We start from the raw sequence: 19,152 nt of genomic DNA on the forward strand, positions 1-19,152 counted from the left end.
GTTATTGCCCACCACGTCCTTGTACATTCTGCCTAGAATTTCCCCCAGAATTTCCCACATTTTTTTCGTGAAGACTTTACGACAGAGGTGAGATACAGTTGGAGCGTGTGTGTGTGTGTGTGTGTGTGTGTGTGTGTGTGTGTGTGTGTGTGTGTGTGTGTGTGTGTGTGTGTGTGTGTGTGTGTGTGTGTGCGTGTATGCACATGGTTGAAAAGATAGGCAGGACAACTCATTCCCTTCCCTTAGTTCAGAACAACTTTCTTTTCCTTTATTTCATGCTGACAGAAGCCTGAATGCGACTCGCTTTGGGCAGCTTCCAGGAAGCGCTGTGCCTCCGAAACAACCTGAATTGAACGACCCGACTTGAATTGAAAAGCAGAGGAGGCTAAAAGTAAGGTCAATAGCAAACCATTACATATCTCTGAAAAGGAAAACCCTCGTGTCTGTGCGTTAAGTGCCTTCAGGCCTTACATGGCTGCCAGTGGCCAGTGGAGCATGAAGCATCCTCTGCTGCTTAGTCCAGCGTGATACAGTCCCGACTGGCCAGAGGAGACACGAGTCAAGAGGAAAGGCTTGAACCTATTGTGGTGACACACACACACACACACACACACACACACACACACACACACACACACACACACACACACACACACACACACACACACACACACACACACACACACACACACACTTCGCACCTGAGCACCATAGCTGTCCGGATTGCTGCATGTGCACACGCCCAAGGGCCACAAAGAGGATTTACGCCAACGATGATAACACATTTGGAAATGTTGCAGCCTCTCATGCCACTACTCTCACCAACCACCACGACAATCTACCATCTTTACATACCACCACTATCCCTCTCTATCATTCCACATAATAACCATGCTTAACAACATAACTGCAGCAGAGGGACACTACCCACTGCCCCCAGTCACGTAGCCTGTACCTCCCACCTTGGTTGGGAATCTCTAAAATAATACTTCCACACTTGTGATTAAAGCTGCGAGTTTCAAATTACACTTCATTTGTTGCTTGCAGCAGGAGTGCGGTGCGGTGCGGTGTGGAGGGTATAGGGGCCTGGGGGCCTGGGGGTTGGAGCTGGATATTGAGCTGCCGATTAGCCATCTTGAGGGGTATCTAATGTCCGTTCCATTTTGGAAAATTAAGTCCCCGGCAACTGGTAATATCTCTCTCAATGGCTCAGTGGGGGGACACTTTTTAATTTCAAAAACCCATTTCACTTTTAGACTGCCGTCCTTCATCTGAGCTTGGTTGGCCGGCTGCTGGACCTGCCTCTTACCTCCTCTTGTCTTTTGCCCAGTGGCTCTGAAATGCTCTCCCTCTGTCCTTTCACTATGATCTCCAAAGGAAACATTTCCATTTCCTACTGTTCTAACCTTTTTGTTTCTCTGCTTCGGACCAAGAAACACTAGAAACAAAGCATTTTCAATCTGTTCACTTGAACAGGCAATGCAGCTGAACCTGAAAGTCTTCCATTTGTGTTCTCCTCAGGCGTTTGAAGTGAGGCCTAACAGCTACAGCTACAGTACTGTGTGGAGATGAAGCTGTGTTCTCCTTCTCCTCTCCCTGTGAACATGCAGCTTAACAAGCCCTATAAAACGAGGTTGCACAAGTCATGCCTCTTTGGATAAAAGCCACCTAAATGTCAGAGTCTGCTTTTAGTACCCAGTGTGGTTGAAACAGGTTGGCGTTTTTAGATATACGATGCCCCAGTTTAAAATAAAGGATTTTTATCTTCACTAAATGTATCATGCCTTGTAACATATGCAAGAGTTCCTTGAAATAGACCCAACCAACTTTGATGAAGAGACGTTTGTCTTTTGACTTCAAGAGCAACAGCATGGAGGTTTTTTTTAACTGCCTTTTCTGTTGTACAGCTAGTGTGCATGTCACTGTTATGTAAATGATTCAGAAAGAAATGAAGTACACACTAAAGTAACAACTCAATGAACTACTTTTTACCTAGCGATGGCTCATTGTGATTTCTGACATTTTTTCCCCCAGACTATTTTGCGATGCTAGGCAGCATGTGTGTGGGCAACAAAGACACACAATTTGCAGACACACATGACTTAGCCTGTCGTAAAACATGTCTATTTTTTGGTAGTGCATCCACTCTGAAACTTTCATTTTGATCTGGAATGGTGGATGACGATAAATTTTCAGTGTGGTAAAGGTAAGATTTTTTTTCAGAAACCGTTTCTTTTCAGAGACACCTGAAGAAAATCGATATATAATACCCTGATTATGGTTAGGCCTACTTAGAAATATCAATTGTACCAGTGTGTATTATAGATTGGAGCTGTGCACATCAAAGAGAAAATGGTGTGTTTATTGACTGAGGAGTTCTGATCATTTTGAAGAATTATATATGATTATATAATTTATCTGAAGGCCTGAGGGTGAAATATGGCACATGTGGCTGAGGTAAGCACTTTTCAAAGCGTTTGCTATCATGAAATACCTTGGCTACAGAAAAAAAATGCATGCTGGGAGAGCGCTTTGGTTTTGGCCTCTCGTTGACACTTAAAAGTTGATGACACAGAGCAACTTTTTGGGTAACATTGCTGGACAACGACATCATTGGCTCCACATTTTCCAATAAAATCAATCAGGAAATTTGTCTACTTCTGACCCAATTTATGCAGAGTAGTAGTGAGTCCAAATAAAATATTAGAGCATGGCTGCCCAAAAGTGCTGCTCAAAAAGGTGCCAAGTGTATCATCACCTGAACAGTTTTAGAATGTTCATTTCAAAACTCGCTTTATATATCCCAATTAGCCGGCTAAAATGCACCTGTCAGAATGGGGTTTTTATTTTCCATCCACATGTCCTGTTTGCAGACCGAAAACATCCGCATTTAATAATATCTTTATACATATAACCAGCACCTTATAATCACTTTCACATTGTTACGGCGTTCATTCATAAGTGATGTGCCTGGGAGTTAGTCTATCAGCAATAAATGCTGAAGTGAAAATAGGCTATATTGTAAGTCTAATTAGGTCATTACAGTTTTTTTTATGAGACACATTGTACACCCCATGTCTTTCTATTTCTCTCAGTTACTCCTTACAGTTTAACACGCACCTCCCTCTTTCACCCCCATCTATCATATAACATCATTGTTGCTGATGGCTTTGATCTTTGACCACAACCCACATAGTGGAATTGGCACAGGGTTAGGGTTTCTTTGGCCAACACATTCACATTTACACTTGGCCCACCTAGCACAATGAATTATGCTCCATTAGTATGGTGGATAGCTAGGGGCCAGAGCAACTTTGTTATGAGGAGAATGTATTCCAAGACTGAGACTGAATGGAGATGCAATATTACAGTCACTGGGTATTCTGGGTCATCAAAGTGTGTTAAAGTGATGCACAACCTGCCATGTAGGTCTGTGATTGTAGGTCTATATACATAAAGAAGAAAGAGTTAATGCAGTGAAGTCACACATACTAACCTCCGAACCATTTTGGAATATGTGATTCTAGATAGCTTCGTCTATTTAAATCCACACCCTGAAAATGAATGCAATGGATATAAATAAGAATGGAAATAAATGAGTATAAATAAGGCTGGGGTTGCAACCTCTAATTCAGACCAACAGGCAGAAAGTGAAGTCACGGTGGGGGCATTTGCACCTCAACCTGTCCGCCCGCAGAAAGCTCCCTTTGACTGTGTCTCTCTCAGTCCTTCTCTCTCTCTCTCTCTCTCTAGGCCTGGGGCTAACAAGGATATAATGCAGAATTTGGGATACGGAGGAGGCAGCCTGAGAGCTCCATACAGACGAGGAAAGAATGAGAGTCAGCTGTGTTAAGACCTGGCCAAGGCCTCCCTCTCTTGTGTGGATTATTATTTCCCACAGCCTCCGCATCACCTCTGGGCATATTTTTCATTCGCACATTGCCAAGGCCTCAGGTGCTCAAACATCCGCCGCCACACTCAAATGGAGTCTTCTTTCTCAGTGTGACAAAAGCATACTGCTTAACAGGCTTCAAAATGGGAGTCTTATGGAGGTTGTGAGTAACTCAAGCTCTGTCTGTTGTTTGTGTTACAAAGCGAGGAACACTGAAAGAACGTGGCATGTTCACCAAAGGTGTTTCAGGTGATATGAGAACGCTGGCATCCTGTTGACTCTGAGTTGAGTTCCAGCTACGGCAAGCAGTCTCCAGGCTGTGCATGTGTGTTTAGCAGATATAACCCTTATGGTGAATGGAGAAGGCGAAACACAGAGGAAACCAAATACAGTATTATAGTAAAAAACAGTGGATTTTTATGTAAGGATGCAATAAAACAACAAAATACACTTGAGAAAATTCACATGGTAAAATAAATGATGACACAGTTAAAAAAAACGGACAAAAGAAATCTCTCTTTGGCAAATCAAACATAAAAATTAAAAAGCTAAAATGTAAACAAGACAATCCGTTATTTAAAACACACTCACACACACGCACGCACACACACACACGCGCACACACACACACACATGCACACGCACACTCTCACACACACAGTACACACAAAAAACAAGTCAAACAATACACGAAAAATAAAAGAAACACGTAAACGTAATGACAATTGAATCAAGATTTTGGTAACGTGAACTCTCCTCTAGCCACGCAGAAAACGTAAAATTTTGTGACTTTATTTTACGTTTATCTGTTTCCAACTTGTCGTCTCAGTCCTGCATCAGAATGTTCAGAGTGCAAAAACCGCGTCTTCTCGTGTGCCGGGCCGGTTCTGCCAAGCGTGGTAGGGGTCGTCAACAGTATACTAGGGGGTCATAGGATAAAGACGGTGGGGGGATTGGGTTCGGGTATGTGGGGATGTTTATGGACCCCAGTACTGTAACCCCGGTACCACTGGACCTCTCCTGGAGGATTTACTTGGACAGCCAGCCTGTCCCCTGCCCTGTACCAGCCTCTAAAACAAGGTCTTTATGTTTTTTCATTTTTGTTGGTGTATATATTTTTTTGTTATAGTGCAAATAGGCTGACTGCAGTCTCTGGTCCAGAGTCCATTTCCTGCCAGGGTCATTTTCTGAAAGGCGATGAGGCTGTGTTTGGTTTTGCTCCAGGTACAGGTCTGAAAAAGATACAAATAGGAGAAAAGGTGGGGTTAGGTAGGGGCAATGAAAAAAGCGAGCAAGGGCAAACAATATGTTACGCTTTACTGCATTTTGTGACAAATGAAACTAAGTTTTTTCTCATCGTCATTTTTTATGTCTTGACCAAAACGCCATAAACACATGGCCGTGAGTCCTCCAGATGGATTGTGTGTGGCTGGTCATGGCACCGCTCTGAAACCAGTCTGAACTATTATTACATGATCTGTGAAGCCAAGTCTGCCCATGCACTTGGCATCATGTATGACTGAGTGATGACATGGATGCATGTGTGAATCATGTACACAAGACATACTGCAAGAAAAAAAAAACCTATATCGATATGGATACTCTTGTGAGTGGATTAACATAAGTGTGGAGATTTATTCAAACCGAATAAAATGAAACATTTTTCCACTGTAGCATGCAATGCGACACATTTCCCTTTTTAAGCTGATATTCTCAATACGTGTATGTAGGCTGCCATATTGTTGAGGGGGGAAGGGGTATATGGAGAGCCTGGCGTGATTGTTGGGGCTGGTGTCCTAATGATACAGCCTACGAGAGAGAGAGAGAGAGAGAGACAAACAGAGAGAAAGAGAGAGACACACAGAGAGAAAAAGAGAGAGACACAGAGAGAGAGAGAAAGAGAGAGAGAGAGAGAAAGAGAGAGAGAGAGAGAGAGAGAGAGAGAGAGAGAGAGAGAGAGAGAGAGAGAGAGAGAGAGAGAGAGAGAGAGAGAGCGCATATCCCTGTTCGTGTGCTTGCATTTCTGCGTTGGTGGTACAGCACAGCACCTGCAATCTGGGCTGGGGCGGCACCTGCTGCGGTGGACTTATCTGGCCTCCTGCTAAACTAAGCTGCAGCTGAGTGCCTCCCTGCCTACCAGGCTTAGCAGCTTTAGCCGTAAACAGCTGTAGATAACATTACATGAAGTGTCAAGCAGCATGCACCACCTTCTTTCCCATTCTCTGAACGTAATTTTATGCTATGCCGTTTTATGGATCCTGAACAAAGGACAAAGTCATTATGTTTAATAAAAAACAAAGCTTGTTTGTGATACAATTCCAATGTATTTGTATTCCCATTTCCATATACGTTTATGTATTTCAGGTGGTTTATCGTGAACAGCAGTGAGATACTCCCAATTCTGTTACCCATTTATGCAATTATAAATAACATAGTTTTGTACTTTCAAGAAAGTTTGGCATATCCGAATAGTTTGACTGCAGTTTTATCTGACAAAATGGTATTACATAAGGAACAGGTGAACGGGTTTGCTTGCAAAGCATATCCTGAACAAGGCTGAGAGCTTTCATCCAACAGATAGGGAGACGCGACTGCTTGTTCTGTCTTCCGCTGGGTGAAATGTCGTCTTTGCCAAAACCATGTAAAAACATGACCCAGGAAAATATTTCCTGTCAGAACAGGGAATGAAACATCACGTCAGAACATCTCATTTTCACCCTGACATGGTGGTTAAGAGAGATGGCTTCAGGATACCTCTTGACTACCTTGTCTTCAGCTACCTTGACTTCCTTTCTTTCCCACATCTTTCTTATATTATTTCTTCTGGGATTTTGCTCCGCTCTCATCTTTTTACCCTCTCATTTTCAGTAGAAGCTTACAACTTTCAGCGATTTGTGATGCTATTTATGTTCTTCACTTGTGTGGTGACTGTTCAGCCGCTGTTCTCAAATCAATGAAGCATCCCATATAACATTGTATGGAGAAGGGTGCTGTATGGGTGCTTGTTCAACCACAACAGCACATGTAGATTTGCAACTTGGTCTAAAGTCTAAAGAATCTGCAAAAGACTTTAGGCTTCCTTCATGGAATGATATGGCAGTTCCATCCTGAGTGAGAGAGCAGTGAGAGTAAGAGAGCAGGGACTGTCAGTAAGACAGGTTGCTCTATTTCTGTACATTCACTATTGTAGTCATGGTTTATAACATTTTTGTCTGACATTTTGATATGTTGGTTGATATCCACAAATGGTGACTGTAGATCAGTTTCTACGAAATCCAAACAAACCTCGCATATTGCTTCACCATGAGGAGTAAGAGGGATGCAGCAGGCCTGTTTTTTCTACTACTTGACATTCTCCTGCTGCCTTATGTAACCTGGATACTTAGTCCAGTGCATAGTTAACCAGATCCATAATGTGGCCCTCCATGACGTTAATTGCTTAATACAAAGGAGTAATTTAAAAGCTTCACTGTTAAAATAAGGGTGTCATTTAAAAGCTCACTTTTGACCCGGCCAATTTAGTTGCGGTTAATCGAACCAAGGCAATATTGGAACAGGGGAGCAGGCAACTCGATGTCCACACTAAGAGTGATTTATTTGCTAACAGAATGGCCCTCTGCACTCACTTTGGTGTGTCTTTGGGAGACATTATTCTGATGTTTCGTTAATGATATTGATGGATTGATTCAGTGTAATGGACAATTCATTTAATGCATTGCAACTGTCTGATGAATGAGCCAACTAGTGATTAATTGCTTGACATGGCGACTTGCTTCTATTCTAATGATGTGTAATTACCACAAAATCAGAGAAGGGGAGTCTCTGTTTGAAATCCTGATGAGAAATGAACGAAACATGCTGACTAAATATGTGTGCTCCTGCGCAAAACTTTTTTGTTATTCTGTTATTACTGTTAAATGATTGTTTTCCCCTTTTCGTTTGTGCTACACTGCTGCTTCAGCACCTTGCAGAAAAAACCCACACAACAAATGGAAATCTGGTTGATATAAACATTTAGTTGGAGAGCCATTCCCATATGAAATGGAAACACACACACTTTAAAAATGATTAAAACGGCTATAACAAGCCTTATGTTGCACATTTAAAGTGGCCCTATGGGTATGCTATGGGTATGTGTGTATGTGTGTGTGTGTGTGTGTGTGTGTGTGTGTGTGTGTGTGTGTGTGTGTGTGTGCGTGCGTGCGTGCGTGCGTGCGTGCGTGCGTGCGTGCGTGCGTGCGTGCGTGTCGCGCTGTCTGTTGGTCTCTCACCTGAGTGCTTTCAGAGAGGGTGCGGTGGTCACCATGCCCACAGGCTTGGGCCCCACGGCAGGAGGCATCATGACCAAGAGCCCCCCAGAGGAGGAGGGTTTGGACGGGGCCGACCGCGCCGGACTCAGGGGAAGAGGCCTCTGGGGAGGGGAGGGGGAGTGGTGGGCCCTCAACTGGGACACCAACTGGTGGATGGATGGGGAGCGAGAGAGAGAGAGAGAGAGAGAGAGAGAGAGAGAGAGAGAGAGAGAAAGAGAGAGAGAGCAGAGTTAGAAAGAAACTGAGATAGTTATTCTTCACACTATGAATATCAGCTTCATCTCTGTGAGAGATTGCTTAGGCAATACAACGAACTATCTAACTATTTGTCATGCAAATAAAGCATTTTGGTAAACCCAATTGAAATTCAGGGATAGAAAGTGTGAGAATAAGAGATATGAGTCTGGCAGAACAACATCCCATCCTATTCCATTCTAATCTCATATCTCATTATCTTTTTTCCCCATTACCACTGCTCTGTGTGTCCATTTTGGCTCCCATAATGTGCCATGGTTATTATCATGCAGCCAATTCCCACGTGGTCGACGTTATAGCTAATTCTCCATTCACACCCATGCTGTCTTTAGCAGTAGGCTCTCTCGGGTGTGTTTCTCGAAAGTGTAGTTGTCAGCCAGTAGCAACTTGGGTAGTTGCCAATGGGAAAGTGCATTGAAAACAAGAAAGTAGCTCACATAGTTAGCAACTGGTTTCGAGAAATGCACCCCTGGCCTTCATGATTACTCCAACAATAAAACCAGCAGAGGGAGGCAACAACAGTAAATCCTGCTAATTCCCTCGTATGCTGGACTCTGAAGGTGAGAATAGAGCGGGGCCTCCCTGGCACGGAAGAGTAATGAAACACAGATAACATTTGTGGCGTGTCAACGTCAGAGGAAAACAAGAAGTTGGTGGTAATCCAATTGGATGCCACGCCAGTTGAGAAATGTGATTTTGGGCCGTCGCTATGCTCGAAAAGCAGTCCCCTCTCTCTCTCTTGCATCCTTTGTTTATTAAAGTCTGTGAAGCCGAGAAAAAAAAAACGGAAAATAGACAGCAAAAAATGAAGGGAAGACTGAAAAAAAAGACAACAGCCGTCTGCTTGTCTGTGCAATATTGCAATCGAAGTCAATCAGATTTGAGGGCGTTGCAGCTACTGTGTCACTCGGTGGGACACATTGTCTGATGATGGTCAATAAATAGGGAGGTGGTGGGGAATACCATTTCATTCTTCCGTGTAATTCTGACAGTAATTCCTCCCCCCGGTATTTCATTAAACTGCAATAAACCCAAGGAGGAGTCCCACTGTGCTTCACTAGAGATGGACACCATTCCAGGGTGACAGGTTCCTCATATGTCCAATGTTTGGATAATGATTAAAAATCTATATTGCCTTGTGATATTGCCTGTGTTCCTATGCTGCCTTGTGATATTCCTCCCAGGATTCCAACTCATTTTATCTTCCAAAACTTTTTTATGACCCTAAATTAAATCTTCTTATGGCTTGCTATTACACACAGTGATGTGTATCTGATGCTACAGGTTGTGGTGAATAATGAAATACTGAGTTGATACTGTACTGATACACTGATACTGTATATGTGTTGTACCAACAGAGACGAGAGGGAATCTTTATTAAAGTCAACAGTCTGAGACACAATAAGGAACATGAACCATGTTGCGATTTATTGACTTTCTGCCTTTGCTTCTTGCTGACAAACTCTTCATGAATGTGCTAAATTGCAAGCTGGGAAAAAGTGGTCAGATACCGAGATGAGATGCCTACCATTGGTGAGCGCGTGGGGTTGAGAGGCAATGGCTTCTTAGGCGGGCTGAGCTTAGGCGGGCTCAGCTTGTGGGCGTGAGCGGGGGACTTGGGTGGCGCGGCGGGCGGTTTGCTGACGGGGATGGGTGGCCGCGCCGCCCCCTTGGCGTCCCGCGGGGAGGTGTGGGGGGACGGGGCCGGCCGCAGCGGACGCACCACGTTGACCGGTTGAGTTCCATTAGGGATGGGACCCGGCCGAAGAGGAAGGACCTCTTTGCTGGTGTGGGGAATCTACAGGCAGAGGCAGAAAAGGAGGATGAGACGTGCTTAAATATTCCTCTAAACCCAAGCACATTTGCGCACATTACAAGGCCAATTTTACTAATTCATTCAGCTACTTTTTATGTGACAAATAATACTCTGTGCAAGTGCCCTTGTAATTTGTTGAATTCATAAAATGAAGAGTTCAGATGCAAAACCCCCTAACTCCATTTCTGAAGACCTGCACTTCTATATTTTTAGAGAACCCCGTGGTTGGTTTGGTTTACATTCATGTACTTATAAATAGTTATATTACTAAAATACAATAAAAAATATGCAATTTTGATAGCTTTGTATTAAATAAGAATGAATTAAGATTATTTTCTGAAAAGGCACTCCGGGGGTTTTGCATCTGAACTCTTCAAATGTAGTTTCCTGTTTTGTTAATGGATGTAACAAATACGTGGCACAGACTTTTAATCTGTACTGTTAAGGCAGGTGACCTTCTTCTTCATGCATTAGATGCTATTTTTTTATGGTCATGTTAGTACTGACTACATGAATTTAACATAGAGAGAACTCACAAGACATACTGTATTCAAGAAATGTGCTATTCAAACTTCTCATAATCCTTTTTTCTGACATGTTTTCCTGACATGGTGTGAAGATTTTTTACATTTCTCTGCAGAATCCGTACTTACCCCCTTCAGGTTGGTGCCCTTGTTGGAAGGCGCTACAACCTTCAGGTGAAACGCTGGATTCAAGTGGCCATTCTTGCCCTTCTCTATGGATGCCTCATTCCTGGGGGGTAAAAAAGCTTGTGTTATATTGCTTTTCACACACATACGTAAGGTCAAGGTCAAACCTGAGAGTGTACTGGGAGTGTTTTACATCCACACCCCTTTTGAAACAGATTAGTCTGGTCTCAAGGTGCCTGTGATGTTGGATTATGTGTTTACCCGACGGTAAATTGCTGTCAGAAAACACTCAAAAGCCTTCCAAATGACTCCAATAAAGAAGTCAAGAAAAGCACCACAAACACAAACTTGGCACGAGCCAAGGACAAGCCATTGTCACAAGAACATGCTGAAAGACAGAACACACCAGGCACAGTAGATTAACCCATTGATGCCTGATGTTGCGTTGTGCAACATTGGCCCTGGCGCCTGGAGCTGCATTACGCAACATTCAGGCTCATGAGATTTGAGACAACTTTATTAAAAATCTCTGTTTGTTTGAGATGAATGAACACATTCTAATGAAAGATGAGGGTCTTAGCATTTAAATGCAACTTAGTGCATATTTTTATGTGCTTCAGAAGCTGAGATATTTAGGTTTTTATAGGCTGAAGGCAGCTTTTCTTAAAAAGGGCTCAGGCATTTAGCAGCCTTTTTAGCAGGTGCCTTAGGCGTCAATGGGTTAATCTTCAGTTGTATTCCAAGTCAATAAGTCCTTGTATTATTTTCAGCAGGCTGGTCAGTTTTCGAGGGAAATCCTGTACGTGACCTAATGGAAACCGGGGGTAAAAAGAGATGCCTCATCAGGAACTTTAGTGCTTACCTGCTGGCCTTGGTCTTCTCTCGTTGTGAAAGCCACTTGTGGTAGTAGGAGCTCTTGATCCTGAAGCAATAGAAGAGGATGAGGATGGTGGGAAGCAGCACCAGGAAGGCAAACAAGAGCCCGATGACCAGACCCAGCTGACCTGAGAACAGAGGTCAAGGCAAAGGCATTAGAACAACAAAGGTCAACCAAGATGGCAACAGGCCTTAGTTAGAGTATGATACTTGGCAATACAGGAGGTGGTACTCTGACTGCTGGAGAGAAAAAAATAGACACTGGAATGTTGTATGTGGGTAAAAAATTGCAAGAATTCTGATAGACAAGTCAAGACAAACAGTACAATGTATAACATACAACCATCCATCTCACATACAGTACAAGCACATGCACATAAATAAACAAGTGAAAACTCTTTTGTTCTGTCATTATTTTTTCTCTCTCATTCACCAGACAGCTCTTCTGGAAACGCTGCACTGATTTGAGATGTCAGTGACAGAATATCAACAGTCAGACAGAGTCAGCAGTGTGAGGCAGCGAGTAATAATAGCATACGGCGCACACACACGTAGCCCAGGACTGATGCCAGTTAAGTGCCACAAACACTTCACTCGAGCGGGGAGGCACAGCTGGGCCTGTCTGTGGCAGCTTGCAGGCAGTCCCGCGGAGGTGAGCTAAGTGACATCTGATTTTATAAATACTCCTGTGATGTGTGCACCACCATGATTGCACCGTCAACATTTTCTTTCCAAAGGCTTCTCAAGATGATCACGTCCGCTTCCACATCTCTTTAGTGTTTAGTGATTCGTTGGTAGTTTTTGGAATTCGCCTATGGTGTGCCTGCACAACAAATCTCACTCGTTAAGACAAGGTAGTGTTGTAGCGTGTTGACTGCTGGGACAAGCTCTTAAAATGCAGGATTTAAAACTTGCCATTTCATAACAAAAACACATTTTAGCAGTAGTTAAGAAGCTGCAGCTGCAAAGGTTACAAATCCTTAATCAGTGCACTCAGCGGGGGGAGGTGGTTTGGCTTGGGAAGGGGTGAGCAGAGCCTGGTGTTGAATGAATGAAAAGATGACCTTTCAGGAAGGTGACAGTAGTGTCATGCCGAGAACAGAGAGGGAAAAAAACCCTTGGCTTCCTTGAAAACCACTTCAGAGCTGGCAGGTAGTCGACTGCCACATAAAATGGACTCATCAGAGATGCCCTTAGGTGGTGAGAGCTGGATAAGGCAGAAGGAAGAGGAGATAGGAAGAAAGAGAGGGAGTACGAGATGAAAAAAACAGGACTTACTGTCGTATTGAACAGGCCCGCTGTCCATACTGCCACCCAGGCCAGGTTTCTCACAGTAAGGGGGAGCCCACCCACGGTTGCAGTGGCAGTTGCCATTGCTGTTGCAAACCTGAAGAGGAGGAGAAGGTGGAGAGGGAAGTTAGTGGGTGGGACAGAGGCAGGGAGCTGACAGGAAACAGGAAGAGCTCAAAGGGTGGTGGGTACATTTCATGGACAGTCAGACAGATATCCTTACTCTTTTCATTTCAAATCACACAGAACTTCCTTGAATAGCTGCTTGTGCGATCCAAAAATCCCAAAGTCAATGGCCGTTAATGTCTTTGATGGAACAAAGATGAGGACTACTGGACAGTGTTTTTATTTGCAGTTGAATCTCATTTCTTGTGCAACGCTTACAACGCTGGTCAGTTGATCATCGTAAGATATCCTTAATATTTTAATGTAAAAGAAAACACTTTTTTGTGGAACTTCCTGTGTAAACCCAAATATCCCAAACCCATGGACTGTGAAGGTCTTTGATAGAACAAAGAAGAAGACTCCTGGACAGAGTCCTCATTTGCAGTTCAAGTTATCTGGTCATCTGACCGAATCATGGCACATTCAATGAGGTTCTCCGGCAAAGGAGAACAATGTGCAGGGGGGTCTACTTTGTGTTGGAAGTTGATTACCCTGAAGACCATCTTTGACGCAATGCATCTGCCTGATGGAGGAATATACTAATAGTGTTTGATCTTTTTAGCAACACTTAGCAAAGCCAGATACACCAACACCCTTAAATTCCCCCTGGGGATTAATTAAGTTACTCTTACTCTTACTTACTGGCTGTGACAGAGAAAGAGACCAACAAAAGGCTGAGACATGAAAACACATGCGCTGTCTTAGCGTATTCAGGCCGACTGAGAACTGTGCCGGTGCCCGTTCCTGCACCTAATTGCGAACCGGCCGTCGTGTTCACCCCACAGATTTTAGCCTTTGCGAACCGGAAAGTTGGTTTGCAATGTGAACCTCAAAATTCTAGGTTTTTCTCCACAAACCGTGACGACAGCGTGGCTGTGAGCAGGTTCATCCAGGTAACAGTCACGTGCGGAAAAAGTTCAGAGCCTGGTATGAACACGTGTGGTTCGCAGATAAGCACTTTAGTGCCGAACATAACTGGTGCAGGCACTGGCACCAGCTCCGTTCCGGTCGGCCTGAAAGCCCTATCTGAGAGATAGTGACACGACAGGTCTGACTGCTCAAAACATATCCCTGCTGGAGGGCCCCCTACCTTAAGGCCTACTGGATGAATACAAAACAAATCAAACACTGTCATTTTATTCACAGCAGTATGAATAAAAATAACAGAGAGACAGGTATGGAGAGAGAGAAGGAGAGAAAGCGGGATGTGGTATAAAATGCCTTAATCCCCTGTTCAAAGTGGATTGCAGCAGCATTTCCAAAACATGATCACACAAATAACACCATACAATCTCAGGAACAAAACTTTTGGTTGAGAGAGAGAAAGAGAGAGAGACACACACAGAGAGAGAGAGAGAGAGAGAGAGAGAGAGAGAGAGAGAGAGAGAGAGAGAGAGAGAGAGAGAGAGAGAGAGAGAGAGAGAGAGAGGATTATATTCAAGTGCTTTAGGGTGCTTTTAAAGACATGAATAAAGAACGTCAATAATGGAGATTCTAAAGCCGCTCTAATGAGAGGATTTTGTACAGTAGTGTGTGTGTGTGTGTGTGTGTGTGTGTGTGTGTGTGTGTGTGTGTGTGTGTGTGTGTGTGTGTGTGTGTGTGTGTGTGTGTGTGTGTGTGTGTGTGTGTGTGTCTGTGTGTGTGTGTGTGTGTGTCTGTGTCTGTGTGTGTGTGTGTGTGTGTGTGTGTGTGTGTGTGTGTGTGTGTGTGTGTGTGTAGTTGACGTGGAGGAAACACCTGCAGGGGTTGTTTGAGAGGATTTAGAGCTGTGAAATTGTGTCTGTCTCCGCTTGGCTAACCCACACTGACCTCCAGCTCACAAAAAGAAGCATCGAGCGAGAAAAAAAAGAAAAGTGTCCAAGGAAGGGACACTATCATCCATTTTCACATGACATTGCTGTCAGACCTCAGAGAAAAACAAGTTAAAGTTTTCAATTCACAAATCCCTGCCACTTATCACCAAAAGGCATCTGCCTCTGAGCTGCGCTGAGTAGTCGAGGCTTTAAATCCATCGGCCATTGTGAGATCTACATTATTTTTATGGCAATAACTGAACGTGACCTGCATTAACCTAAGGCGAGAGCGCGATTATGAGACTCACCATTTTATTACCCATTATCATGGCAGATTATTTTAGGCCATTAAACTGTAATGAACAGTTACCTTAACTGTCTGTTGAAAGTGAAAAGTGATCAAAAAAGGCTGTCTATTGGCTATTGTTGTATGAACGACCTATAAGATGAAATTGTTCATTTAATCATTGACTACATTTCTGACATCTGTTCATGGACATTAATGCTTTATATTGTCATGGAATAACTTTTGATGATGGAAGGTGCACTGTGGATTGGCTATGACACGTTAAAAAGCTATTTTTTACATCACCTGTGAGGAGCAGGGTAAAAGCAATGTAATAAATGAGTTATAAGACATTTTCCTTAGTTCACGATTACACTAGTTTGAACTGGTATAAATTAGTGATTATACACATCCAGCGCTCAGGCCATACATCTTTGAATGACATTATTGATGTCCATGTCAAAAAAGACACTGAAGAAAGCTTAGGCCGAAACGTCTGTCTGTCATGCTCAACCCAGTAGATTAAAACTGCAAGAATTATACCCAAGAGTGCGGCTTTTTTACTATACATGAACTTTGCTGTTTGTTCGCACCCAAAAACTTGGTAAGAAACAGTTGGGAGTTGAGCGCACTTTCTAAAAAAAGACTGTCGTCCATGTCAGACTTACCCCGTGTCCATGGCATTTGTCTAGACAGGTCTCCAGCTCATCAAAGGAGGCATTTTGACAACGGCGATCTTTGCACACCTGAACAAGAACACAGAACAGAGTTAAGTTTAGGTCATTCACTTATTTATCAGTGACCAGGTACAGAATGTTTTTTGTAGATTTAGCCATCCTGATCAAATGAATCTGTGGTCCCTGGACAAGAGGCTTAAAGCCCTTTTCCACTGTTCGTTTTCTACCAAGTATAGCTCTACACATCACTACTCTGCCTAAGTATGACACTGCACAGCTCAAAAAACAGCACTCATTTCTTTCTCCCAGTTGCACCAAGTTGAGCTTGCCTGCAATGGTGAATCCGTAAACAAAGATGGCGGCCAGTGTCACCCAATCAAATAGCCTAGAATTATCTTTAATTTGACACTATTACTTTGACATTGAGATTGAAAAAAAAAATCTACATTGTAATATCTAAATATGATGTCGCTCAAACCATTTATTATCCTCAAGATACAGAAACATTTTGGACCATTCCATGCTCCCAACGGAGGAGGGGTCAAAAATTCCAATTGAAGGAAATGGTAAAAAACTCCTATAAACACACTGCTCAACCTTATCGACAGCCTTCCCAGATGAGTTGAAGCTGTTATAACTGCTATGGGTTAGAAATGGAATGGCAGTCAAAGCATGTTTGCTAATAGTTTTGGTAATATACTGTAATCCCTCTTGTGACTAGCCTTATACCGTAGGTGTCCAATGGACATACTATAATTTGCCAGTGCAATGTCAGAGTACTTGTACGCTTATCATAGCTAGCAAAAGTCTTTGAGGCACTTTAGGGATTCCCTTCACGCTCGCTGAATGGTCACTTAAGAGACCTTAATAATGACTATGGCTACTTTACTCACTGCTGCTGATAGCTGTATAACTCATCCAAATTTCAGTTGTGGACAGACATACTGTACTGTCTTTCATGAGAGACTTTGTGTTGCACAGTGCATTTCAAAGTTGAACTGGGTTTGAAAAAATAATGGCTTTCCTGGCAAGGGGTTTTCCAAAACTACAAACAACCATAACAATCAATGTAGCATCTGAAGGGTTTCACACAGCCCCGTTAGCAGTGCCCATCACTGGAAGAAGTTGATTCAAATTGGTTGTAACAACCCAGAGTCATCAAAGACAGCTGAAGAAATACAAAATTCTTCTCCTTCCCCAATACAATCCCCTTCCACCTCCCTTCATGTTGTGTTCCATCTTGGTCAGAAAAAGCTAACAACAGCTTTTTGTACATTCAAATGTTAGGAACTGATAAACTTTCTAGGGCAGACCTGCACATTAAATTATTTAATATTAGAGAAAGAAACAATAAACTGGAACTTCGGTCTGATCACTCTTCACAATGTCATTACCACTTTTGTAGAGGCTTAAAGATTATCAGACGTGATCATTTTAAAGAGACTTGAAGGCTTGAAAATAGCCTAATCCATCAATGTTCTCCAGCTTCCCACTTACGTATCTGGTGTCAATGCAGGATGGGTATTATGAAGTATTGGATTGTGTTATGACAAAAAAAAGTGGAAATGGAGGGAGGTGGTGGAAGGGGATAAAATTGAGAAATAGGATGGGGCCATCTTCTGAAGGGCTGTTCATTTTCAACATAAAACTCTGTCCTAAATTAGAAATGATCCAATAAAAGTTCATAACAGTGCAATAACACTGTAATAGCAAAGGTCTCTGCCATACGATTTAGCTCGGGAAGGTTTCTAAGCTTGGTTCTACAGTAATTATTGTAATGCTTTAGCATTAGGGTGAAAAGTCATTAACGTGTAGTAGACAGACTCACCTTCCCCTCACTACACTTGGTGCCGGTGATGACCAGTCCGGGGTCCGGCAGGTCCCCCTGGCCCTCCTGGGTGGTGTAGACGTAGGTGCCCCGGCACTTCACGTCCATGCCGTTGCGGCGGATGGTGGTGTCGATGGAGACAGCATTGGTTCCCTTGGGCTTCTTGGCAGCACTGTGGCACTGGATCTTGCCACACTTGGCATCGCTGGTTAGAGGTTGAGAAATTAAGCATGGCACATGGGTATATACACAAACTCCCAAATTTCAAGCGACAAATTTCACACGCTAAAACCAATGGATGTAATTGCAGTCATTAATCCCTGAGACCATGACGGTCTAACAGAGAACTTCTACTGTTAATGTACGTAATTGCAGAATCCAGCTTTTAATACCTTTTTTCACACTTGACGTAATTTCCCTGGGCGTCCTTCCCACAATTGCCGAAGGCATTTCCCGCCACGTTCACATCCTGAAAGCAGGCATCGTGCGCTGGACGGGCACCTAAGATGAAAGAAAGGCATTTTTAGCACCTTTACAGCTATTCCTCAGAAAACTCCTTCAGACGGCTGCAGAACACACAACATCTGCAGTAACCTTCTTTATATTTAGAAATGGAAACTTGACCCAGAAATAAAACTCCTTCAGCTATGGTTTTAACCATAAGGTATGAGCATAACATTGGAGGCTATAACTTAACCCATGCATCAACTTGCTTAGGTTTAGATCTGCGACCTAGTCACAGAAACTAATCCTGAAACTCAACAATGTAATAACTTTTTTTAAGAACCTTCAGGTGATCTAAAGGCATATCATATCACATGACCCTCTCACCGTAGCCCCAGAGCTGCAGGCACTGAGCTTCGTGGGTGAGGCACATCCCGTTGTAGCAGTAGGCCTGGCCACTCTGGCAGGAGGAGCCGTCCAGGAGGTAGACGTTGGCTGGGCAGTAGGGCGAACCGCCCGTACAGTACTCTGGCAGGTCACACGCCCCCGCTGGACCACGACACATGGTGCCCGCCTGCTTCAGCTGATGGGGATGGATGGGCGGGTGTAACAAAGAAAATAAAATAAAAGTGGAGGGAGGACAGAAAAGAGAGAAGAATGGAATACGGTTAGGAGAGGATGAAGGGAATATGTGGAAGAGGGGTGGAAAACAGGAGACAGGCGGGGGAGAGACAAAAGTGAACACTTAGTCAAAGGAGGAACTCTCTTTCATAAGTGTCTTTATAAGGTATTGTTTGCTTTCAAAAGCCTGCCCACAAGTTTAGCATTAACCTCCGTAAACAGGCACTGAAGAGGAACAATAACACAATT

At 43.4% G+C, this 19,152-nt stretch overlaps 1 protein-coding gene across 1 annotated transcript in view; it reads right to left on the minus strand.

Moving 5' to 3' along the window:
* Positions 1-4,307: 4,307 nt before the first annotated feature.
* Positions 4,308-19,152, minus strand: part of adam19a (ADAM metallopeptidase domain 19a) — a 145,930-nt gene continuing 131,085 nt past the window's right edge. Inside the window, exons 14-23 of the mRNA XM_063187119.1 lie at positions 18,670-18,865; positions 18,231-18,339; positions 17,839-18,043; positions 16,002-16,079; positions 13,078-13,186; positions 11,786-11,927; positions 10,927-11,026; positions 9,986-10,255; positions 8,164-8,348; positions 4,308-5,124 (exon numbers count right to left, since the gene is read on the minus strand). Coding sequence (XP_063043189.1) covers positions 5,073-5,124; positions 8,164-8,348; positions 9,986-10,255; positions 10,927-11,026; positions 11,786-11,927; positions 13,078-13,186; positions 16,002-16,079; positions 17,839-18,043; positions 18,231-18,339; positions 18,670-18,865 — 1,446 coding nt within the window. The 3' untranslated portion in view covers positions 4,308-5,072. The remainder of the gene's footprint in view (positions 5,125-8,163; positions 8,349-9,985; positions 10,256-10,926; positions 11,027-11,785; positions 11,928-13,077; positions 13,187-16,001; positions 16,080-17,838; positions 18,044-18,230; positions 18,340-18,669; positions 18,866-19,152) is intronic.

The sequence above is a fragment of the Engraulis encrasicolus genome, chromosome 21, assembly GCF_034702125.1.
Source record: "Engraulis encrasicolus isolate BLACKSEA-1 chromosome 21, IST_EnEncr_1.0, whole genome shotgun sequence".
NCBI lineage: Eukaryota > Metazoa > Chordata > Actinopteri > Clupeiformes > Engraulidae > Engraulis > Engraulis encrasicolus.